Genomic DNA, 26396 nt, shown 5'->3' on the forward strand with positions numbered 1-26396 from the left:
TAGAATTTCAGTTCATATATGAACAATTTATTTATGCTTCCTGTAGTGTGTTCATATAAATATACAATCTAATAATCCACATACACCTCAGTCACACACATGCATCTTCTCATTAAACACTGTAGTTAATCACTTTTCATGGGATGTCTTTCGCATTCATTTGCAAGGATTGTCAAATGCAAACTTCACAAATTTCATTTTTTGCAAATGTTTATTCCGACACATTTTTAGATCATGTTCTTTTATTGTGCATTTCACAATAAAATGTTTTGTGTTTAATTTATCTGAAATGAAAAATCAGAATTCACACGAAAATCGAATGATCTACAGCAGAAACTTCACATATGCTCATGTATGATTGAAGCAGACATACCTTGGAATATACATTCAATTTATTTCATTTTAATTTAGAAATACATTCTTTCTATGGAATACAGATTTGACATACATTCATTTTAGCATACATTGCGCAGGATAAAACACATTGAAACAGATAGCAAGCTCACCACTTCTTTCTGCTAATGTTTGCCCTTAAAAATCTAAAACAAATTAATAAATACATACCTATCCTTAAATATAAGAATCATAGAAACATTACATAAAATAAGGATGTTCCATTTGTGATGTGTTTGAGAAGACAAGTACAATTTAAGACATTGGTTATATTCTGAAATATTATTGGTAGGTTAAAATCAATATCAGATAGAAAAAGAGATGAGAAAAGGACTTGTTCTGGGTTTCACACTCAAAAAATTCCTATCAATTCATTTTTGATATGATCTAACCCATGAAATTGGTTATTTTTGAATTCTGCGACATTTTGTTATTTTGTTCATAGTATTGAACATGGATAGTCCTGAACAGTTAAAGTTAAGTTGAGGTACAGACTATGCTTTACCATGGAAAATTCTAATTCAAATTCTTAAATGATTACTTCAAAATGTCTGTGTTCCTCAAAATTTAGTACAGCAGACTGAAAGTGATATTTTGAAGCATATGCCGAAGGCAGATGTAAAATTGTTGTATTTTGATTAAATTTTATATTTTAAAAGGTGTCTCTTTTAAGGCTTATTAGCGGTCTTATAATCTAAACAAGAGATCCCAGTGGGATCTTGGCCCCCACCAAAGAATGATCTATGTCTGACAATGGAAAGAGAAATCTTTTCTATGTTTTTCAAACGTTTTCAATCATACTACGTATAAAATATGAGAAATGGTGGTAACAAAGTTCAATTATAAAAATCCAAGATGGCGGCCTTTCGGCCATCTTTTTCATTGATCAGTCCCAAAATGCAACGTGCACAACTAGGGTCATAGGTGAACCTTCACATAAAATCTGAGACAGATCCCTTCAGTACTTTTTGAGAAAAAGCAGTAACAAACTTAAACTAACAAAATCTAAGACGGCGGCCTGTCGCCCATCTTATTGACCCCAAAATGCATTATGCACATCAAGGGCCATAGGTGGACCTGCATATGAAATTTGAAAGAGATCCCTTCAGTACTTTCTGAGAAATAGCGGTAACAAACTTTAACTACCAATATACAAAATGGCGGCCTATCGGCCATCTTGTCGACCAATTGGTCCAAAAATGCAATATGCACAACTAGGTCCCTAGGGGAACCTACGTATGAAATTTGAGAAAGATCCCTTCAGTACTTTCTGAGAAATAGCTCTAACAAGAAATGTTAACGGACGGATTGACAGACGGACGGACAGACCACAAACGAAAGGCCATTTGAATAGCCCAACATCTGATGATGGTGGGCTAAAAAAAGAAATCATTTAATAAAGTTTAAAGCTTTCTTTTTCCTCTTTTTTCTCAATACTGATATGTATACTCAAATCAGTGTGTAGTCATATATTTATGCTAACTAAAGAGACCAAGAAAATAAATAATATAAAAATATGGAAAAGTTTGTAAATAAGGGCTATCTGGATTAAAAAGCTTCAACAGGGTGATGCACTTTCAGTTAACCATTTTAAAACGCTCATGGAACACATGTTTTAAACTACAATAACAGGTCTTATGAAATGAACAATCACGCATACACGTATAGGCATGCACACATTTGCAGTTATACATGTTACTTGCATTACATCACAGGAGTAAAAGAGAATATAGTTAAAACATTCATGGAATGATGTTTAAAATCTAAGGTAAAAACTGTAAAATGCATTCAGACTTCCTCTTATGAAACAGGTAATAAACAAATCAATGGATCAATACATACAGTTCAAAGTTCACAAGTGGAAATAGGTCAGGTGCAGCAATGGGTATGTATGTCAACATTGTCCAAGACCCACGATTGATTGCACAACACAACACTACATTTATCGTAAGTGATATGTGCAGTAGAGCGTAAAACAATCAACCATGGATCTCCGACGATGATAGGGAATTTGGCTTATTTCTATTTTCGTGTTATTTTAGAAAATGCAAATATTAATTGTTGGCAAAAAGTTTTAAACATAGGTACATTGAAAATTCATGTAAGTCTACATTGCAAAATTACCTTGCTGTAAAAAATTCTTTATCGTGAAAATGTAAAATTACATTATGAATATGTTGGTTTGTAGTAACAATGGATATGTTTTTATTATTGTTTTGTGGAATTCAGGACAAGTCCGGTCTGTGATGTGAAAATATTGGACTATTGCGGTCAAGGTAAATAAATACTGGACAAGTGTTGTTTTGGTTTCTACATACAGTAAAAGTCATGTTTTTACTTTATATAAATACTGAGAATGTTGTATTTTATTTAATAGATAATGGTCTAATTTTATGTGGTATATAATGTGGTAAATACTGGACGAAATATGTCAATGGTATATAATTAATGAGCCATTATCTGTGGCACTTAAAAAGAAAGTTATGTCCGATTGATATTGTACTAAAAATTGATGTTTCTGGTATTGAATGTTTATTTAATTGGTTAACTTCATATAGCTTATGTGTTAATTACTGTTAGTGAGGAAATCAAATATCGGTTTTGGTTTACAACATATAAATTATCAAAAAATTCTTCCCATGAAAATACAATTATTCTAGCTAAATTAAAAAAAATCTCTATCAATCTATAACTATTTCATCTTTTAATGAAAAATATTAATGAACAATCCTACACATGTAACCCCTTTGGCAGAATATCTTGTTATCATTAGTAGCCACATATGAAGAAGTCTTCTATTACATTTTAAATGCGCCATTCTAGAATTGTTCATTAGTGAGTTTTTTTATCGATATGAATTCAAATTCAAAATTTTTGTGATATTCAGGAAAATATTAAAGCAAATAGCTTTTGTTAAACTACTGGTATTTATATAATTACAATCGAGACATTATTTTACTAATAAGGATATTTGCTCAAATTCACATGGCAAGTTAGATTAGGGGTTGTATGAAATATATTTAAACAAGGGCAATAACTCTAGTAAAACTTCTTCGTGTTCAGAAAAGTACCATACGATGTCATATATAAAAATTTTCAAAGTTAAGAAAAAGACATTATTCTTGACAGGTTAGATAGTACATTGTCATGACCGATAGAAGATCGAACAGATATAAATATAAATCCCCGAAAAACGTAACTGTGGTGGTGTATAACAATTGAATTGTAAATGTGCTGCAAGTGTATAAACAACACTGTATTAAAAAGGAAAGGCTTAGTTTAACTCATTCACCCCTGAAAATTCATAATGGACTCTTCTAGTGTTTGATTTAGAAGAGTTCAAATGCTTCTTCAGGGGTGAATGCATTAACTTCTCCACTCATCACCAAGCTGTAACACATATAAAGCACATTGTAGTTATGTACTTAGTATAATAATAGGAATTCACACCTTAACTTTGCATACAAAGTCTTGACATGGTTCTACAATTTGCAATTATTAAAAAAATCTCATTAAAACATGATAAATAATAACGTAAACACACAGTGATAGGACACAGTATTAAGTACATAACATGATCACCATAGTAACACTTATACCCAATATTGCATAACTATGCACATTTGCATCACATTAAATCAATACACATATACACTTTTTTACGGCTAATATTCACATCTAGATTTAATATTCATAGGACACATTTATACAAATTTAGTCATTTACTCCATTGTCAGTTTAATTAAGAAGTCACTTTTTTTTTAAAGCTACACATTTTACCGGTAATCAGCAGTGCATTTAAAAGATACAAATTTTTAGTAAACCAGGTCATCTATAACCAACTTATACAAATATCAGTATTTCAATTTTTAAGCTACACTTTTAAGTAACACATTTTATTTTTTATTTTATGTAAAAGTAAAATAATGAAACTAGAAGTAGATCATATTTTACATTAAAATTTGATCAAATATTTAAATACTAAAAGTCAAACATCGCTATTATCCTGAAATTCATATTTATACTAAGTCATGTTTTATCACGAGACATGGAATACAGTCACAATCAAACTTACATTAAATGTTAACATTAACTTAAATTTACACAAGAATGAACAATGATACAAAAATTTCACAAAAGCTATAACATAGGTCACACAATGAATGTCCAAGATTAAAGATACTACACCGCTGACAAATTTTTTTCATTATCAAAAATAGGAGCAGACGATTAATTATTTTTCTACAGCTACAAAAGTTACTTACTTTACACCATTTCCACCATTGAAAAGTTTGAGCTTATTATTTTACTTAAGCATTGATGTCACTATTTTTTAATTTTATCGGGGTACGAAAAACAAATTTGTTTGCAAACTGTGTGAATCCGCGTAGTGGATTCTCACAAAAGTTTGCAAAAAAAATTGTTTTTCATACCACGATAAAATTAAAAAATAGTGACATCAATACTTGTAATTAATTTTATACTCTATTTGATAAAATGAAGTATGTTTCAATGTAACATTATAGTGGTTTTTCAAGGGATTCTTTTTTCCGAATCAATACGCAACGTCAATGTCTCTATTGTGACATCACGATAATGTCTGGGTTTCACGCCATTCTCGGATTTTTTTTTCATAGTGGTATGCAAAAAAAATATTGGCCAATCAGAAAGCCAGATTTGGTATGAAAAAAAAAAGAAAAATTTATTTTTCAAGATAAAAATATCAAAAATAATTATTTGCATCCCGAAAGTCTATGATACTGTTCTATCTGGAGGAAAGTACTGATAGCCATCAACCAAAAGCAAAAGAAGTTATTTTATATTATTTTTTATTTTAATTTGACATATATCACAGGGCCTCTGTGCATATATCTACATGCTCAAACACCAACTATTGTTCAAATGATGATTATTGTTTATGTTATGTCGGCGGTGGAGCATTTTTAATATTAAATAGGTCAAGTCATAAGTCCGTCCAATCTGTACATTTATACTGATTTGTACAACTATCTATAATTTTCAAACCTTCTGTACATTTTTACAGATTTGTACAACTATCAATTCATTTCAAACCTTCTAAACATTTACACAGATTTTTACAACTATCCATGTTTCACACTTGTACACATTTATACAGATTTGTGCATTCATCCGCGCTTTTCAGACCTTCTATATATTCATCTCTATGTGCATTTTAAACCTCATGATTTACAGACAAACTCTTAGATACCATTCTGACTCAGAATATAAATACATTTAACCATTAGTACACTCAACACTCTCATATATATATACTACATATCTTTATATATACACATATACACACATGCCTCTGATATATACATATTAAGCACAGATGTATACGCACCCCAATATATACACATGTAGAATATATATACACATTTGCCTCAAATAATACATATATCCCACATATATACAATGACATACTGTACCTCAACACATGTCTACTCCATTGATACACCCATCACACATAGTACATGTACACAAGATTGCATGGGAGGATTTTGGATACATTAGTTTGTAGTAGAGTTAGTTAAAGTTTTGAAATTTAGCTAAACTAACAAGAGTAAAATAAATATCATTTTCAGCAAATTTAAGCCTTACGTCTAACACAAAGTTTTGGAAAGGTCAGGTTAGAGGTTTGATTAGAATTCAGCTTTAAATGCGTTAATTGAATACACATATTGAAATAAGGTATAGTGTTATTACTATGTAATAAAACTGAGATCAGTTCAACTCCTCAATTCAGAAATGAAGCCAAAAGAAGCTTATATCACAATTAAATGCATTTTCTCTATTATAGAAATTATGAACTTCAACATTGGGCTGGAAAAGTAATACCAAATCACATATTTGAAAAGGAGGATGAACAATATGTTAAAGCTTGATTGGTCCAAGGGAACTTTGAAATTATCATACTTAAATGCATTTTGTTTTTGTTTGTCTTTTTCATAGTAATAATGACTTTGACCTATGACCTTTGGACCAGAAATGCAATCCTAGACAAGTGTTCTTGGTCAGGAAGATGTACAAGCGAGATCAAACTAACCAGATTATTGCAAAGGAAACCACTATTGCCAATGACAAAGTGATAACTAATGTTGCCATTTTGTAAGGGACATAAAAATTATTGGTTAGAAGTCCATGATTCTGAGGACAAGTATACACAGTTATAGTGTATTTATCATACAGCATAAATGATGCTTCATTCAGAAAATACACAAGAAACTTTAAAGGTAAATACTTTCATTCATGTTCATATGTACCACATCTATACTCAGTTGTATTCCATGAACACATTTGTAACTTCCATGTACACACATATTGTCAACTTCTTCAAATCTTAACAACTGAACACATTTAACAATACATATTGCAATAACACAGGTGTGTAAACATGAGAGTTAGACAGGTAACACATCATCAAAATCATTAACATGTCTGGACACATTTCTAACACAACACACAGTATTAAACGCTAACAGATCAACACATTCCTAGAGAAATGTTCACATTTAATACTGTTGATATTGTGCATTAAAAATGTGAATATATATTAGCTCATTAAGTTGTTGTACTTTATGTAGTTAATTTACTGTAAATCTCATGAAAACAACACGACAAAGAATGTTGATACACATTTAAACACAGAATGGTCACATATGTCCACATTGTCAAAAGATTGTGGTATTGATATAACAATGGCATTAAAATACTGGATAACATAATTACATTTTCAAGTACAGTGGGACCCACTTGATTTGAAATGAAATACTGTTTAATTTAAATTGAATTATAATCCCAGTTCACACATATCCATCATCTTTAATTTCTATTGGTTACCCAGGTATATTGAAATCTGGATAATTTGAATAGATTTTTCTATATACATTGCAAGTAAATTTATTTTTTGCAGTATTTAACTCTTGTATTGAAATTTTTTTGTCAATAATAATTTGATATTCAAACAGCTTATTGTATGATTTTTTAGTATGCCAATTCAAATTTCCACGGATGTTAAATTTAAAAGTGAAAATAATTTCAATGTACCAACATTAAAAGTGACATCAATAACAATGTAGACATATGTCTTAATATGTTTATATGTATTTTTCATGTTATAAAATAACATATCACCAAGTGATGATACAAAAAAATGGACACCATGCATTGTGTTCACAGATTCTGCGACCTCTTTAAAAAATTCTTCACCAATACACATTGACATTGTTATGTTATATTCAATGTTGTAATAATTTTGAAATAAATTCAAAACTAGATGCTGATGATATTATCAAATAAATTAAAGATAAAAGCTTTTGCCACTATCAAAATATTCCATCACTGAAGTTTGAAAATTTTATGAAGAGTTAAATATCAAATCATGTTGAAATGATCAAAATTCGATCAAGATTCAATTTTAACATCATAAAAAAGATTCAATGTCGAACTGTGGAGAAAATATCAAGTAATACTTGGATTCTGTTATGAAACTGAAGTAAATGCTGATTTCTATAATATAATAACTAAATTTAATACTGTACTACTGAAATCATCAATACATTGTATAAGTTCAATATTGAATTATATTTACAGGAATACTTTTGATAAAGAAGTCACAGAATATGAAAACACAAATATTCACACAACATCTATGAAAGAACCGTTATTAACATGATATAAGGATGTTGACATAAATGACACAGCAACCCACATTAGAAGTAGGTCATGAGGAATTGTGTGCCACCCCGTCGGGGGAAATGCCCAGCAGGGGGTCACAGACGTGGGGGTCAGGTGACCCCTATCACATGATAAAGATGGATCCTACACAAGGCTCCAGGTAATGATCAGTTACGACCTGTGAGGCAGGACCACGCCCGATCACTGCAGGACCACACCCGGTCTCCGCAGAACCACGCCAGGTCACCACTACATCAGCACAGGCCAAACAGGGGAGACAACTCAGTCTGTGGCGTTCTCTCTCTGGATGAGACGAGACTTGGTCACTGTTGTCTGGCCTGTTTGCGTCGTCACTTATGGATGAAGTTTTAAATGACTCAGAGAAAGACATGTAGAGTTTCATGTTGAGAACACTGGATCAGCACTACGCGATAGGTGAATGGGATGGGAGGGGCTGCGATCTAGGCGCTTCTTTGGTAAGCGTTCCATTAACTTTAATAGGCGACTAAAATCTGGCCTTTCTTGTCGGTCGTATGCCCAGCATGTCATCAACACATCCTGAAACACCAAGAGAGTTTTGTCAATTGATTACTTTAAATAATATCACAATGCTTTATCACAATACCACTTCCATTCTTCCTTGTCAAACTTTACTTCTTCAAACCTTGAAATAGAATTTGGTTTGTTTAGTTTTACATCTTGTTAACAGCCAGGGTCATCTAAGGACATGCAAGGTTTGATGATGGAGGAAAATGGGAGTACCCGGAGAAAAACCACCGACCAGTGGTCAGTACCTAGCAACTTGTGGTAACATGTCGGGACATCTTAACCACTCGGCCACCGTGACCCCTTGAAATAGTGCTGATGATTATGTTTATCTCCAGCTCAAGGTGAACACTTACTTCTGATGGTAAATAGACTCTTGAACATAGTACATATTCTAAAAGTTTTTAAGGCATGACTGAAAAAAATCATGTTTAACTGTATTCCTAATAGCAGGACTTCAGTAGTTGTAATGGGTTGGTTTACCTCTTTTCAAGATGAAACAAGTAAGTGTTCATGACCCAAGAAATACTATTCTATGGGAATTATCATCTAACTTTTTAGACCACAATTACTCTTTTTTCTGGTCTCAATAACTTCTGAAAAGTCTCAGTCATTCATCTGTTGAGTATCAAGTAACTGATTCTATGTTGTCTCTACGAGAGTAAAAGTTACCTTCACATCTTTAGAGGCCCCGATGCAGACAAGAGCAGGTTTTAACCCATGTCCCACTTGCCAGATGATTGACTCAGGGGCGTAGTGTTTGAATGGCCACTCCCCACAAATCAACTCGTACCACACCGTTCTGAAAGAGCAAAACCAGACTGTAAGGTTTGAAGGCAGTCATTATCATAGAAGGACAAGCAAAAATTCATACAATTTTATGTTATTGAAATGTTTGTATTTCAATATAATTTTAAACTGTTGTTTTGTAATAAACGGCCAATTTCAATTCAAACTTTATTTGTTGGGTTGTTTTCCCGATCTTTGGTCCAACAAGCTTGCCCTGTCTGAAGTTCACTGATGTCATGTATAATTGTCGTTAAAAAGTGCAATTTACTTTTGAGAGTATAGCGATCCAAGTAATTTCATGAAAGTTTATCTCAGTGAACTACTATCTACAGCATTTATTGCTAGAAATTTCCATCTGATTTAAACTCTACGAATGTTAATCTTAGCATCCTTGTTTTGAAAGGAACTTTAACCAAAAGAATTGAAGGTCTGCTTACCCGAATGCATAAACATCAGACTTTTCTGAGAATGGAAGGTCTTTGTTGTTGCCTCCTGCATAGAGCCGTCTGATGATTTCTGGACAGAGATACACAAGCCAGCCTGGCGAGATGTTCAGCCATTCTCCTTTCCTGGGGACAGAAATATAAGAAATAAATACTGCCATCTCTATTAATCAAGCGTTGGGTGTCTATATCAGAGGTACAGCTTTTAAATACTTTATAGCTGATAATTTTTGGGAGGTTAACATTTTCCTATTGTGACTTAAATGGATTTCAAATTTCTCATTTATAAGGCCAAAAAAACCCATGTCTGTTGAGGGTTACATTGGCAAAAAAATAGGGTTGATAGGTCAGTAGGATTTTTAATTTTTTTTTTTTTTTAGTGTCTTTCATTGTAAAGTAAGGGCCGTAATCGGTGTCTGTGATCAAGATTTTTTTTTCGTAGAAAAGTGGAACAAAATATTAGGGTTGGGGGTAAAAAATTAGGGTCCGTCGGGTAACCCTAAACAGACATTTTTTTTTTTGGTGAAATTGAAATTTTGTTACGAAGTGATTTTATGATTTATCCATCACTCACTATTTGCGGAATGAATTTTCGAAAGCATGAAATTGCTGTTATTCCTGCAAAAATTACCAGCTATATGAGGTATCTAGTCATGGAATAGGTAGCAGCGAAGTATTTGACGATATGCATACCATCGTTTTGGTAAATAGATGAATAGATTAGATATCAATCTACATATAACTTGAACCTGTTACATATAGGTAGTTACATAAATCTGTACAACAAACATCAAAACCACAACCCTTGTTGTGAGCGCGTAAAATTGTGGCAAATTTCATACTTACTGATTTCGTAGTTAGTAAATTTTAAAGAGCAACTGTATGTCTGCATTGAATGTGATTATATCAAATATTAACAAAATCATAGTTTTATCAAAACACACAATGCACCAAATATAAGTGAAGTACAATACATTTCATAAGCAAGCCATTTATATAATTATATATCAGGACCAAGGGATTCCTGTACATCTGAAGTATTGGATTCACATATGTTTCATGTTTCCTGTTAAAAATATTGGAAGGCCAGTCTCTGACTCAAAGCGTCATTTACTTGAAATAAAAAACTTCAAGTAATTATTATCATGATTCATGTTCATTGTTAATGTACATTCATTACATCTTTCAAACAATTTGCTTTAACTCCTATGTTGTTCTATCAGATCATGAAGTCTTTTATATGAAAGAACTGTATTTGCCCCCCTCTTCAAGCACAAGACAAAGAAAGCCATTTTAGCAAAATGAGTTACATGTTGACTGTTCATGCTAATCTTGGATCCTAATCTGCCATCATCAAAACCTAATTAACATGCATACATATTCATCATCCGTGTGCATATAGATCAGATTCAAAGCTGGAAAATACTGTGGTACAGAAGACAAGAGGCCCAGAGGGCCTGTATCGCTCACCTGGTTTGTATGCCAAGTAATGTTCTGAATACAGGATAAAGGATTTACCTCTATTTCCCCTATTGGGCCCCGCCGCTCCTGCCCCCGGGTGGCCAGAGCCAAAATTAAAACAAGTTCTGTTCCCCTTTCCCCAAGGATGTTTGTGTCCAAATTTGGTTACAATCCATGTAGAACACTATGACTAGTAGCAATTTAAAGGATTTACCTCTATTTCCCCTATTGGGCCCCGCCGCTCCTGCCCCCGGGTGGCCAGAGCCAAAATTAAAACAAGTTCTGTCCCCCTTTCCCCAAGGATGTTTGTGGCCAAATTTGGTTACAATCCATGTAGAACACTATGACTAGTAGCGATTTAAAGGATTTACCTCTATTTCCCCTATAGGGCCCCGCCCCTCCTGGCCTGGGGGACCAGAGCCAAAATTTATACAAGATCTGTTTCCCTTCCCCCAAGGATGTTTGTGGCCAAATTTGGTTACATTCCATTCATAACTCTATGACTAGTAGCGATTTAAAGAATTTACCTCTATTTCCCCTATTGGGCCTCACCCCTCCTGCTCCGGGGGGCCAGAGCCAAAATTTATACAAGTTCTGTTCCCCTTCCCCCAAGGATGTTTGTGGCCAAATTTGGTTACAATCCATGTAGAAGGCTATGACAAGTAGCGATTTAAAGGATTTACCCCTATTTCCCCTATTGGGCCCCACCCCTCCTGCCCCCGGCGGACCAGAGCCAAAATTTATGCATGTTCTGTTCCCCTTCCCCCAAGGATGTTTGTGGCCAAATTTGGTTACAATCCATGTAGAACTCTAGGACAAGTAGCGATTTAAAGGATTTACCTCTATTTCCTCTATTGGGCCCCGCCCCTCCTGCCCCCAGGGGGTCAGAGCCAAAATTTATACAAGTTCAGTCCCCCCCTTCCCCAAGGATGTTTGTGGCCAAATTTGGTTACAATCCATGCAGAACTCTATGACTAGGAGCGATTTAAAGAAAATGTTGACGGACAGACGGACGACGCGCCATGACATAAGCTCACTGACCCTTCGGGCCAGGTGAGCTAAAAATTAATGCATTCATTCTCTTATCAGTAAACCTCAAACACACAGAAGTCATTCACTAACCTTGAATCATGAATAAAATCAATACTAGACAAAATCAATAATGACTTTAACTTTATGTTGGACAACTTTTGAAAAATAACACTCAGCTTATACCCTTTCCTTTGGCATGACTTATAATGGGAGATTACTGACGACCATCAGAAATATAGAGATCCCTCGAGCTCTATGTTGACATGACTTATAATAGGAAACTACTGATACCAATCAAAAATATAGAGATCCCTATGTTGACATGACTTATAAAGGGAGATTACTGACAGCCATCAGAAATATTGAGATCCCTATATTGACATGACTGAAACATGAAGATTACTGATGGGCATCAGAAACATAGAGATCCTTTTGTTGACATGACTTAAAATGGGAGATTACTACGGGCCATCAGAAATATATAGATCCCTTTGTTGACATGACTTATAAAGGGAGATTACTGACAGCCATCAGAAATATAGAGATCCCTATGGTGACATGACTGAAAAATGAAGATTACTGACTGGCATCAGAAACATAGAGATCCTTTTGTTGACATGACTTATAAAGGGAGATAACTGACAGCCATTAGAAATATATAGAGATTCCTATGTTGACATGACTTATAAAGGGATATTACTGAGATTACGGGAGATTATTGATAGGCATAAGAAATACAGAGAAAACCTGTCATGACTTATAATGGGAGATTATTTAGGGGCCATCAGAAATATAGAGGTTAACTGCAATGACTTTTAACGGGAGATTATTGATGGGCCATCAGAAATAGAGATAATCTGTCATGACTTATAAAGGGAGATTATTGAGGTCATTATACACTGAAGCTCTAATAAGCCAAGTGACAGATATAGTACAGACAGGCATACGGAATCACTATAAGCCCACTGCTCTGACGTCAGCAGTGCACACACACAAACCTGTGGCTGGCTAATTCCTGACAGTAAGAAGGCTGTTCTGATAGTTCTCGTACAGACCTATTTACAACAAAATTTCCAACTAAAAGTAAGGAAATTGACACACTTTTCATGTTTAGTTTACAATTAATCCGAGCAAATCAATGAAATTCCTGACAGTAAGAAGGTTGTTCCAATAGTTCTCATACAGAGTAGTAAAATTGACACACTATTCATATTAAGTTTACAATTTATCCGAGAAAATTAATATAATAATTGTTATTTTGCTCAATTCCTAAAAGGAAAAAGTTCAATGATGTTATTTAGGGAAGACAGCATTACTCGAACCCCTGGTGACCAAGGGGTTAAGATGTCCTGACTTATAGCCACTTGCCCTTCACCTCTGGGTCAAGAGTTTTAAATCCCATGTTGGGCAGTTGCTAGGTACTGACCACTAATAGGTGTTTTTTTCTATGGGTACTCTGTGACTTTCCTCCACATTTTAAAATCTGGAACATCCTTAAATGACCTTGGTTTGTTAATATGATAGTAACCATATCGATCCAATTTGCCTTATACATGTATGTCACTTCTGGTGGTTTATCACAGGTTTTACATTTGTATACACTTTAAAAACAGGAAGGATTTCTGTAAAACTGATTTCTTATGAATTTTAAAGAAAAGAAACTTAAAGAGCTCAACTAAGCTTAATATCTAATTTGTTAGTAGCTTGTATGACATTCATCCCTCAAGTTTCATAATGGACTATTCCAGTTGCTTGTATGACATTCACCCCTGAAGTTTCATATTGGACTATTCCAGTCTAACTATAAGAAGAGTTCAAATGTGTCTTTAGGGGTGAAAGGATTAATAAGATGTTGTTATCAATAATTATTGTTAATAGATTTCCATGGCCAATAGGATATTAAAATCATTCACCGCAGTGAGACAGAAACTGAACCATTCTAGGATGGCAGCTCAATAATGAAGCATGTGAAGCAGAACCTTGATGATAAACATCTTGATACTCAGGGGTTACTATCACTGTCTTTATTAACCATCCTGGACTATATCATAGCATAACTGAAGAGTCTTTGTGTAACAACAGTTGAACCAGGTGGCTTGTTCGAATTCCTTCATTGTACATCAAAAGAATCAAATAACAGTAGACTGTGTGGTCTTAAAGTTGGGCATCACTCACTGTAATCTTCAAAGAAAGTCTTTGTTAGCCTGTGATTGGTCAGTGTTTTTTCTCCTGAACTACCGTCAGTTTTAATTACTATAACATAGTCCAGGGGTGATATTATGGCATTGATAGTAACCCCTAGAGTATCAAGGATGACCTTTACCAGGCAAAAATAATAAAACCTTGCTGACTTCGGACAGCTTTATCCCATCCATGGAAAGACAACTTTGTTGCCAATGGCAACTGCAACGATGACTACACTAACCTGTTGCCATGACAAAGCCGAGAAATGTTGAACAATCCGAAATCTGATATCACAACTTTGCCGTTTTCCAAGAAAATGTTCTTTGACTTCAAGTCTTTATGGAAGATCCCTCTTGCATGTAAGAATCCCATTCCTTGTAATATTTGGGATGCAATAATAATTGTCCTGTTCATCTGGAACTTCTCCTTGCGCACATAATTGAACAGAGTTTGACCACTGCAATAACTGAAAATTAAATTAAAGACAATGTTATTTTAAGCGATAGTTCTAATATACATGGTACATGACCCCTTTCATATATTTCTTAGATCAGTTTTCAATGAAAATATTGAAATTCATTGATATGTGAAAAGTCTCAAAATTCAAATAAATTTTATTAACATGACCTCATATCAGCCTGTTAAATTCAAAATATCTTGTTGGTCAATTTTCACTATTCATATTGACGTTACTTGAATATGTTGGAAGTGTACCCATGGTCCCATCAACTTCAAGGTTGATGGGACCATGGGTAATCACATAAAAAAAATTTCAATGTGTAATATTTTGTGAAAGTATAGTGAAAATAACACCAACATGAAAGTTTTATATTTACAAATGGTGAAATAAATAACTTGTGATGAAGTTTATGAACTTTGGGTAAGTACATAACATGAATGTCTTATCTATATCATTTGTTATCCCTGACCAAGTAATTAGTACAAACTTCTTACCTAGTTATAATAGCTGGAGGCTTCATACACGCTCCAGCAAATAATATAAGGTTATCATGTCTCTTGTTGATCAGCATAGCCACCTACAACAACCAATCATATTCAGTCTTAGATTAAACATAGCCAATCAATTCCTTTTTGTTACTGTAGCCTCTATATTCAGTGATTAAAATCATAATAATTTTTGAACTTTAAATCCTGCAATCATCTTTGACTTTAATAAATCATGTTTAATCTTGACGAATTTATTTTAAATATCATCGCCAATCTGAACCTTAATCTATTGAAAAATTATTTTTGACTTTAATACATCATGTTGAATCTTAAAGATGCTCCACCGCCGACAGAGCATAAATGATATTAATCACTTGAACAATAATTGGTGTTTAATAGTGTATTTATATGTTTAATTAACACAAAAAATAATATAAAATTATTTATTTTGCCCTTAGTGCATGCCCAATCAGTACTTAATTCCATATAAGATATAGTGCCACGGAATTTTTTCGGGATGCAATTAATTATTTTTTGTAAGTTTAACTTGAAGTAAAATAAGTAGCTCAAACTTTTCAGTGATGGCAATGGTGTAAAGTAAGTAACTTTTGTAACTGAAGAAAAATACTAAATCGTCTGCTCGTGTTTTTGATAGTGAAAAAATATCATTTGTCAGCGATGGAGCATCTTTAACGAATTTATTTTAAAAATCATCGCCAATCTGAACCTTAATCTATTAAAAAATTATCTTTATATTCACTTTAAAAATTTGACTTATGTGAACTATAAGATATCCTAAGGTGGTGATTTACAATACCTCTTGTTTGAATTCTGACATTTGTGCCTGCGTATCCATATCAGAATCTATATTTAACATCTTAATAGCCACATCTCCATGCCACAGGCCCCTGGAATGAAAAAAAAAGTTATTATACACAGGATAATCAATAATTCACACACTTCCTCTTCTGGCCTATCTGTCCAGATCATGATTTTTTGTTTTGAACTGTTGGATGTTGTATACCAAAGGTCTTCAATTATGAAAGCAATGTAAACAAAAGCAACATTTTCTTTGTGTTTTAGTTTCATTGCCTAGCCTTTTTTTTGAATGTTTGAGTTATTTCATTCCCTTAAAGGAAATCTCTTTTTCCTGACCCACTATACAAACATCCTAGGTCCTACATATTTATAAGTATTTGTTGATCAGACAATTGATCAGACAATTTATCAGACAAATTCTCAATGCTATGATTCTGTTAACAAATGATCACTTTTGACAGAATAACATCATTGTTCTCGAAAAATAATTATTCTTTGGTCGACAAAAAATCTCACAGGAGAATCTACATTACCTTTATATATAGTATGATATTCTGCCTTTTTATGGTTCGCCAATAGAACAAGTGGTAACATTACATGTATTATGAAAACTTTATTTGATGTTTTTATATTCAGTTCCATAAAAACCAAAAAAAAATTCTGCACAAAGAAAATTTCCTGTTATACACGTAATGTGTTTCTCACACTTACCTATATACAGCACCAAAGGATCCCGTCCCTATTAGTTCTCCTAACTTCACCTCCTCAAACGGAATTATCCAGTCTTTTAATGTCACCGATAACTATTCAAAAAGAAAATATTTATTTATGATAAATGGTTTTTATTCTGAATAGAAAAATAACTCCTCATCTTCGTTCTTTAATTGAAGACATTACTGTTAAGCAGGACCAGCATCGAGTAGTTAGATGGAAAATTAAAACAAGACATCTGCAAACAATTAACTATTTACCTTTAAGTATCAAAACAAAATATCATTAAGCCCTTTTATAGACATGTTTTAATAACAACACAATATTTGGTCAACTGAATATCTAGACGAATTATATTTAGAAGGCAATGACTCAAACAGCTGAGAGGGTTTCATACATGAAATAAAATGCCTTTGTATCATTCTTAAGCCAAACAGCTTTTATAACCTTTGATAATTGCTGTTCATATTAGACACACAAATACCAGCTGTGACCTACTTTCACTATTCTGTCTATTCCAGCAGTGACCTACTTTCACTATTCTGTCTATTCCAGCTGTGACCTACTTACACTATTCAGTCTAGTACAGCTGTGACCTACTTACACTATTCTAGTGGAAACCTTCTTACACCTTTTTGTCCATTCCAGCCGTGACCTACCTACACCATTCTGTCTATTACAGCAGTGACCTACTTTCATTATTCTGTCTATTACTGCTGTGACCTACTTACACTATTCTGTCTATTACATCTGTGATCTACATAAACTTTTCTGTCCATTCTTGTGGTAACCTACATACATGTACACTATTCTGTCTATTACAGCTTTGACCTACTTACACTATTATGTCTATGCATTTGTGACCTACTTACACTATTCTGTCTATTGTATTTGTGACCTAATTACACTATTCTGTCTATTGTATTTGTGACCTACTTACACTATTCTATCTATGTATTTGTGACGTACTTGTACTATTCTATCTATTCCATCTGTGACCTACTTACACTATTCTGTCTATTGTATTTGTGACCTACTTACACTATTCTGTCTATTGTATTTGTGACCTACTTACACTATTCTGTCTATTGTATTTGTGACCTACTTACACTATTCTGTCTATTGTATTTGTGACCTACTTACACTATTCTGTCTATTCCAGCTGTGACCTACTTACACTATTCTGTCTATTCCAGCTGTGCCCTAAAGGATCATCTTGACTATCCATGGAGTCTACCCTGTCCAGCAGAGTTTTGTCCGATGTATTACTCTGAAACAGATATGTACAATAATTATTCTATCATAAATCAGTATATCAGAGAGAAAATGATTACAGTTAATAATATGTTGAAGAATAAGAATACTTATTGTAATTGTTTCAAGTGAATCTTTGTTGCTAATTCATCTTGTAAATAACAAACGACGTCAGTAAATACTGACCTTACAACAGACTTTAAGTCAGCATTAAGTTCTATAAGTAAAATTATTTTCTTTAAAAGTTGCTTCTGATCTAAATACTTACATCTACTAAAGTTTTATTACTATCGTCTGAAGTATTTGTATCTCTGAAAGATAAATAACAACAATTCAATAACACAATCAAATTCAGGTACAAAACCAATTCTGAACGAGTAAAGACATTAAATAAATTATAGTGCTTGCAATATTTATTATCTTAATGATGTACAAAAACAGCAACAAGAGCAATATCTTGTATATGTCCGAAACAATTACTATAAACTAACTTATTTTATGATTAAATTTCTATGATTTTGTGGTTAATAAGGAATTGTAATAACAAATCACCAAAAACTGTTTTAAATGTTTAGTAGAACTCCTGAAGTCTAGATCGTGAAAATAAATCTTCCCAAAAACTTCATTAGGTATAAAAACATTAAAATAATCTAGTTTACTATGTCACTGAACTATGTACATTTACAGCAGAAATAAAAGACTTACGTAGTTACGCTAATCTTCACTGGCTCCGTCGCACTTGTTTCTGTTGCTTTATCTACTTTTAATGGTTTAGTATCTGTCAAAATAAGAATATTTGGTATGAATAAAGAAAATTGAGTTCAGTCAAATGTTTTAAGCTCCAACTCATACGACTTGAATTTGATTCCAATTCTTCTGTTAGTCTAAACTTTTCATTATTTATCCCAGACAAGAGGCCCAAGAGGCCTTGACGGTCACCTGAGTGCTGATACAGAAAGAGCATTGCAAAGTTGGTTCAAATCTGTAAAAAGTATTTAAGAACTAGAATAAACTTTAAAGTTGAACCTTTGTATTAGAATTTTTATTTTTTTGTTTTTCATTTTGATAGTTGTGTATTATGTTACCAAACATTATGCTTAAAATTCTAATTTGCTTTGCCAACATAAAACAACAAAACCTAACTTGAAGTCAGTCAGTGTCAGTGATTTTATAATTTCGCTTTTTAATCTATGAAGATTGTTTGGTTACATCAAACCTGCGAATTCAGAAGATTTTTGAAATTTTAGCCATTTTGACCCATTTTGGCCCCGCCCCTCTGGTCCCCGGGGGTCATCCAGGACCAATATGGATCTGGTGTTAAAATGCTATTTCAGACTTATAATTCTAACCCAGTTTAACTCATTTCCTATTAAAACTAAGCAAATAATGTTCATAAATGTGTTTTTCCTATATAAACTAAAGTAAATTTGACTCCCTCCCAATGGGGAAAATCTGAGATCCCAGGACCATGAAATTCACACATTTTGTAAAGGGCCTTAAGACCTAGCTTCCAACCTATGAAGAGTATTGGTTCCATTGAATCTGTGAATTCAGAAGAGAGATTTTTGAAAAGTTAGCCATTTTAATTTGACCCCTTTTGGCCCAGCCTCTCTGGCCCGTGGAGGTTGGCCAGGACCAATATAGATAAACTGTTAAAATGCTTTCTCAGGCTAATAATTCTAACACAGTTTGACTCATTTCCTATGAAAACAAAGCAAATGATGTTCATAAATTTGTTTTTCCCATATAAGCTCTTGCAAATTTGACCCCCTCCCAAGGGGAAAATCTGAGATCCCAGGGCCATGAAATTCACAGTTTATGTAAAGGGCCTTAAGACCTTCCAATCTGTGAAGAATATCTGGTTTCATCAAATCTGTGAATTCAGAAGAAGATTTTTGAAGTTTTAGCCTATTTGACCCTTTTTGGCCCTGCCCCTAAGGCCCCTTGGGATCAGTCATGGAAAAATTGTTAATATGATTCAATGGCCATCTCATAGGGATAATTCTGACAACATTTGACTAATTTATTATTATAAAAGACCAAATAATGCTCAAAAATGTGTTTTCACTATATAAACTATAGTAAACTTAACCCCCTCCACAGGAGGAAACCTGAGACCAAAGGGTCATATCATTCACAATTTTTGTAGAGGGTCTTGAGACCTTTCTATACACAAAGAGTATTTGATTCTACCACATCTGTGAGTGGAGAGGAAGATTTTTGAAATTTTAGTCAATTTTACCCCTTTTGGCCCCTCCCACAGCCCGCTGGGGGATGGGGGTCATATAATTCACAATTTTGATTGGACTTATGCCTTAGAAGGTGTTTGCAAAATTTCATTGAAATTGCTTCAGCGGTGTTTGAGAGGAAGTCGAAAATGTAAATTGTTTACGAACATCTGACGCACGATGACGGACAAAAGGCAATTAGAATAGGTCATGTGAGACTTTGTCTCAGGTGACCTAAAAACATAAATTCTTGATGTGTGAAAGTGAACCTTGTCTTTAAATGACAAGGTTTTACTGTACATCCTGAAATGTAGATGGCTCACATTATTTTATTTTCTTGACAAATGTTGCATGTTGTGTTATTCCTATTATCATTAAATTAAAAGTGTGATAAAAAGTTAAGACACAACATACCTGGATAATGAAATTGTTGTGGTTTTCTGTGAGGTGATGGCCCCGGAGAAGGGGAGGCAATATGCCCTGCGGGAGAGTTAATGTAGGGGGCGGGGGAAGATGTTGTGCTGGAATTGCAGGATGAACTGGAATCTGAATTGAGCACAGGTACAGAGCGGTTTGGTTTTAATCCATGGCCGTCCATAGTGTAGGCATCTAAATATGGATCTGTATCTCTTCGTCCCTGGACAGGGGATCCTGTAGCACATCAAAATATAAAAATAATTCTTTTTAAAGTTCTAAAACAGTGAAAATACATTGTAAAATGTTTTATTGCTGCAGTCGTAATGTCAAATAACATTTAATAACATTTGTGGGATACATATAATTCCAACAAGTTATCTGAGAAATGTTCAGTTAAATCAAAGAAATCATAGTTATGACACTTTGTTATTAACTTATTCAACCATGAAGACACATTTGGACTCTTCTACTTCTTCAAAAACTGGAACAGTCCATTATGAAACTTCAGGAGTGAATGGAATAATTAATGAGAATTAAAATGAGACCAATTTCATCTTAAACCATTTACATACCTGGACATACAAAATGCAATACCATATTTGATCCAATAAGTGCCCTCGGCATTTAGAAATTGGAAAGCGTAAGGGGGTGCTTAATAAAACTATATAAGTTTCTTTGGATTAGTCAATTTGCAAAATAAAACAAATAAAGAAACCTTTCATATTTTCAGTCTGCATTTAAATCAAGGTAAGTGATATTGAAGTCTCAAAAAGGGATAGGGGTGCTTATTGAGTTGGATATGGTATGTATGGTCAGTCGGATAACTTTTTTAAATTTAGTGACCAATTAGACAGTAAAGTAATTGTGTTGCCATTACTATTCCTTCTCTTTACCGGCTTATTGTTGACTGTATGTTACTGCTTCTGATCACAAAAGGAAATAGATCTTACCATCCAAGAAGCTGTCTGGGTAGTCACCGGCACAGTTCACATTCACTTTCCCAGCACAATCCCAAGGTTTTACTGAACATCCTGAAATGTAGATGGCTCACATTATTTTCTTTTCTTGACAAATGTTGCACGTTGTGTTATTCCTATTATCATTAAATTAAAAGTGTGATAAAAAGTTAAGACACAACGCACCTGGATAATGAAATTGTTGTGGTTTTCTGTGAGGTGATGGCCCCGGAGAAGGGGAGGCAATATGCCCTGCAGGAGAGTTAATGTAGGGGGCGGGGGAAGATGTTGTGCTGGAATTGCAGGATGAACTGGAATCTGAATTGAGCACAGGTACAGAGCGGTTTGGTTTTAATCCATGGCCGTCCATAGTGTAGGCATCTAAATATGGATCTGTATCTCTTCGTCCCTGGACAGGGGATCCTGTAGCACATCAAAATATAAAAATAATTCTTTTTAAAGTTCTAAAACAGTGAAAATACATTGTAAAATGTTTTATTGCTGCAGTCGTAATGTCAAATAACATTTAATAACATTTGTGGGATACATATAATTCCAACAAGTTATCTGAGAAATGTTCAGTTAAATCAAAGAAATCATAGTTATGACACTTTGTTATTAACTTATTCAACCATGAAGACACATTTGGACTCTTCTACTTCAAAAACTGGAACAGTCCATTATGAAACTTCAGGAGTGAATGGAATAATTAATGAGAATTAAAATGAGACCAATTTCATCTTAAACCATTTACATACCTGGACATACAAAATGTAATACCATATTTGATCCAATAAGTGCCCTCGGCATTTAGAAATTGGAAAGCGTAAGGGGGTGCTTAATAAAACTATATAAGTTTCTTTGGATTAGTCAATTTGCAAAATAAAACAAATAAAGAAACCTTTCATATTTTCAGTCTGCATTTAAATCAAGGTAAGTGAAATTGAAGTCTAAAAAAGGGATAGGGGTGCTTATTGAGTTGAATATGGTATGTATGGTCAGTCGGATAACTTTTTTAAATTTAGTGACCAATTAGACAGTAAAGTAATTGTGTTGCCATTACTATTCCTTCTCTTTACTTATTGTTGACTGTATGTTACTGCTTCTGATCACAAAAGGAAATAGATCTTACCATCCAAGAAGCTGTCTGGGTAGTCACCGGCACAGTTCACATTCACTTTCCCAGCACAATCTCGATGGCATTTAAATCTGATAATAAATAAATGGCCGTGTGTGCATCAATCTAAACTAATTTAACAAAATACAGTATAGTCATTCATCAAAACTAAAATATTTCAAAACAATAATTTCCACATCCAATGTAGATATGAAAGAATAGCCTACCCTTGTATTTATAGGAAAGAAATTTCAAGTTTTGAGCTTGTTATCTTATCCCATAAATTCAATGTTTTGAATGTTTATAGATCAATATATGAATAAAATACTGTTGAAACTAATATATTTATGCCCCTTCTTAATAGTAATCTATCCTTAATCAAAAATTGTCTCCCCTTTTTCACTATTAATTACCACATTAAACAATGTGTAACAATATGTAACCGTTATAGTAACTATAATTATAATTTTTCAAAAGCAAAGAAATGCAGTATTTGTCAAACAAAATTAGTTAAATATACAAGAGATCCCAGAGGGATCTTGGCGCCCACCAAAGAATGATCTATATCTGACAAAGGAAAGATGGATCTTTTCTCTACTTTTTAAACTTTTTCAAACATACTACATATAAAATTTGAGACAGATCGCTTCAGTACCTTTTGAAAAATAGCGGTAACAAACTTCAACTATCAAAATCCAAGATGACTCCTTGGCGGCCATCTTGTTGATCAATCTGTCCCAAATCACAATATGCACAACTAGGGCCCTAGGGGAACCTACATGTGAAATTTGAGAAAGATCCATTCAATACTTTCTGAGAAATAGCGATAACAAACTTTGAATATAAAAATCCAAGATGGCTGCCTGGCAGTAATTTTGTTGACCGATCGGTCCCAAATCACAATATGCACAACTAGGGCCCTAGGGGAACCTACTACATATGAATTTTGAGACAGATCCCTTCAGTACTTTCTGAGAAATAGCGATAACAAACTTTGAATAACAAAATCCAAGATGGCTGCCTGGCGGCCATCTTGTTTTTCCGATCAGCCTCAAAATCTGTATGGCACAACTAGGGACCAAGGGTTACCTTCATGTGAAGTTTGAACAAAATCCCTTCAGTAGTTCTCAAGAAATATTGATAACAAACTTCAACTGCCAAAATCAAAAGATCTTGTTTTTCCGATCAGCTGGCACAACTGGACCAAGGGTAACCTCCATGTGATGTTTGAACAAAATCCCTTCAATAGTTCTCAAGTTTTTGCCAAAATCAAGATGGCTGCCTCATCTTGTTTTTCGATCAGCCTCAAAATCTGTATGGCAACAACAAGGGACCAAGGGTAACCTCCATGTGAAGTTTGAATAAAATCCCTTCAGTAGTTCTCAAGAAATATTGATAACAAACTTCAACTGCCCAAAATCAAAGATGGCTGCCTGGCGGCCATCTTGTTTTTCCGATCAGCCTCAAAATCTGTATGGCACAACTAGGGACCAAGGGTAACCTCCATGTGAAGTTTGAACAAAATCCCTTCAGTAGTTCTCAAGAAATATTGATAACAAACTTCAACTGCCAAAATCAAAGATGGCTGCCTGGCGGCCATCTTGTCCATGTGAAGTTTGAACAAAATCCCTTCAGTAGTTCTCAAGAAATATTGATAACAAACTTCAACTGCCAAAATCAAAGATGGCTGCCTGGCGGCCATCTTGTTTTTCCGATCAGCCTCAAAATCTGTATGGCACAACTAGGGACCAAGGGTAACCTCCATGTGAAGTTTGAACAAAATCCCTGCAGCAGTTTTAAGAAATAGTGATAACAAGCATTGTTTATGGACGGACGACGGACGAGACGGACGAAGGACGAAGGACCACGGACCACGGAGGCAGGGCGATTTGAATAGCCCACCATCTGATGATGGTGGGCTAAAAATATGTTAAATAAGACACTTAATTTTGAATTATATGTAATTTTATAACATTATCTGATTTAATACCATTATTGAAAGAATTCGCATGATATAAATATATTTAAATGTAATTATATTCATACTTTTCTATAAAGTATTATCATATATAAATATAAAGCTATATCAATCAAATAATTCTTAAGACAATATACATATATTCATTTGTTATTTCATTCAGTTTTTATTACAAAAGATTATTAATCAAGCCATATGATTATCTTATTCTTTAAAAATGAAATCAAATACATCAGAATGACAAAAAGAAACACAACATAATATCTAAATGTACTATGGTACATTTTCACAACACCAAAACACTGAAAGGAGAGGTTGCACAAGGGAGACAACTCTGGCCACATACTTACTTGCAATCCTTGCAAACTTTTCCATTTAAGTAGATCACTTTAGAACATACATCACAGCTACTTCCAAATATGGCTAAGGATTTTTTTTCAAATCTACAAAGAGAAGAAAGTTGGGAGTTGACAACATCGGGGAAACTACACAACACCTAAAACCTTTGCGCCAGTTTTACTGAACAAACACACAATCTGACGTTGGCAGTCTTGGCTATTTTCACCCCACTTACTTTGAGTGAAGAAAAGTTATAAGATACATAAAATGAGTTGGACAGTAAAAAGGTTCAATGAAATTTTCAATGAGTTGGACTGTAAAAAGGTTCAATGAAATTTTCAATTTATTAAATATAATGTGTCTTTCCTTTAATTTTCTCACAAAGTTCATACTTTTTTAAATCAACTTGAAATCTGAAGACTGGAAAAGTTGAATGGCCAAAAGTTTTTGAATACTTCTTCCGTGTTTTTTCTTTTTCTTTTTGCTTGGTGAAATATTTCAATGCATCCCTACTAATTTATTTAGATCTATTAGAGTTGCTTCCCTTTGTTTGAGTGAAATAACGGGAAGTAACTCTGGTAGATCAAAATGTACCCATTTAGCCAAATGACGCCTTTCAATAATTGTGTGACATTCAGTGAAAACCTATAAACAGAAACAGAACTCTTTGACACACCAGCTACCACTGAAAAACGAACTGTTGAATTTCTTATCACCGAAAAATTATCTTTCATTGATGATTTTTGATCGTATAACAATTGCTGTTCCATATTTATTGTGTGTTTTGGGCAGAGTTTGCATCAGTAGATCTGATTTGTAGCAGATATATTTGGAAACAAGGATGCATTTAATTTCAAAGAGATCTAAATTTTTTAGAGATAGCCTGGTGTCCTTAAAATCATATAAAACTGAAAAAAGCAAAATATCAAACAAAACTTTACCAAAAATAAATATCCTTATGATTTGATTTGGTTTGATTTGGTAGGATTAACGTCCTATTAACAGTCTGGCTAACAAACAAAGTCTGGCTAACAAATAAAGTCTTACTTACAAACAAAGTCTGGCTAACAAACAAAAAGT

The 26396-nt window shown here is 33.7% G+C and overlaps 1 protein-coding gene across 3 annotated transcripts in view; it reads right to left on the reverse strand.

The window, feature by feature from the left end:
- The window catches only part of LOC138332021 (kinase suppressor of Ras 2-like), a 51130-nt gene continuing 24734 nt past the window's right edge, over positions 1 to 26396 (reverse strand). For 2 of the 3 annotated variants that reach the window (XM_069279949.1, XM_069279946.1), the window contains exons 8-21: positions 25328 to 25420; positions 23015 to 23091; positions 22069 to 22305; positions 18987 to 19059; positions 18550 to 18592; positions 18205 to 18297; positions 17028 to 17119; positions 16315 to 16405; positions 15504 to 15586; positions 14791 to 15015; positions 13364 to 13420; positions 9867 to 9998; positions 9313 to 9442; positions 1 to 8652 (exon numbers count right to left, since the gene is read on the reverse strand). In XM_069279949.1, coding sequence (XP_069136050.1) covers positions 8494 to 8652; positions 9313 to 9442; positions 9867 to 9998; positions 13364 to 13420; positions 14791 to 15015; positions 15504 to 15586; positions 16315 to 16405; positions 17028 to 17119; positions 18205 to 18297; positions 18550 to 18592; positions 18987 to 19059; positions 22069 to 22305; positions 23015 to 23091; positions 25328 to 25420 — 1585 coding nt within the window. In that variant the 3' untranslated portion in view covers positions 1 to 8493. The remainder of the gene's footprint in view (positions 8653 to 9312; positions 9443 to 9866; positions 9999 to 13363; positions 13421 to 14790; positions 15016 to 15503; positions 15587 to 16314; positions 16406 to 17027; positions 17120 to 18204; positions 18298 to 18549; positions 18593 to 18986; positions 19060 to 22068; positions 22306 to 23014; positions 23092 to 25327; positions 25421 to 26396) is intronic. The other variant, XM_069279948.1, reaches the window with a different exon arrangement.

Source organism: Argopecten irradians, chromosome 9, assembly GCF_041381155.1.
Source record: "Argopecten irradians isolate NY chromosome 9, Ai_NY, whole genome shotgun sequence".
NCBI lineage: Eukaryota > Metazoa > Mollusca > Bivalvia > Pectinida > Pectinidae > Argopecten > Argopecten irradians.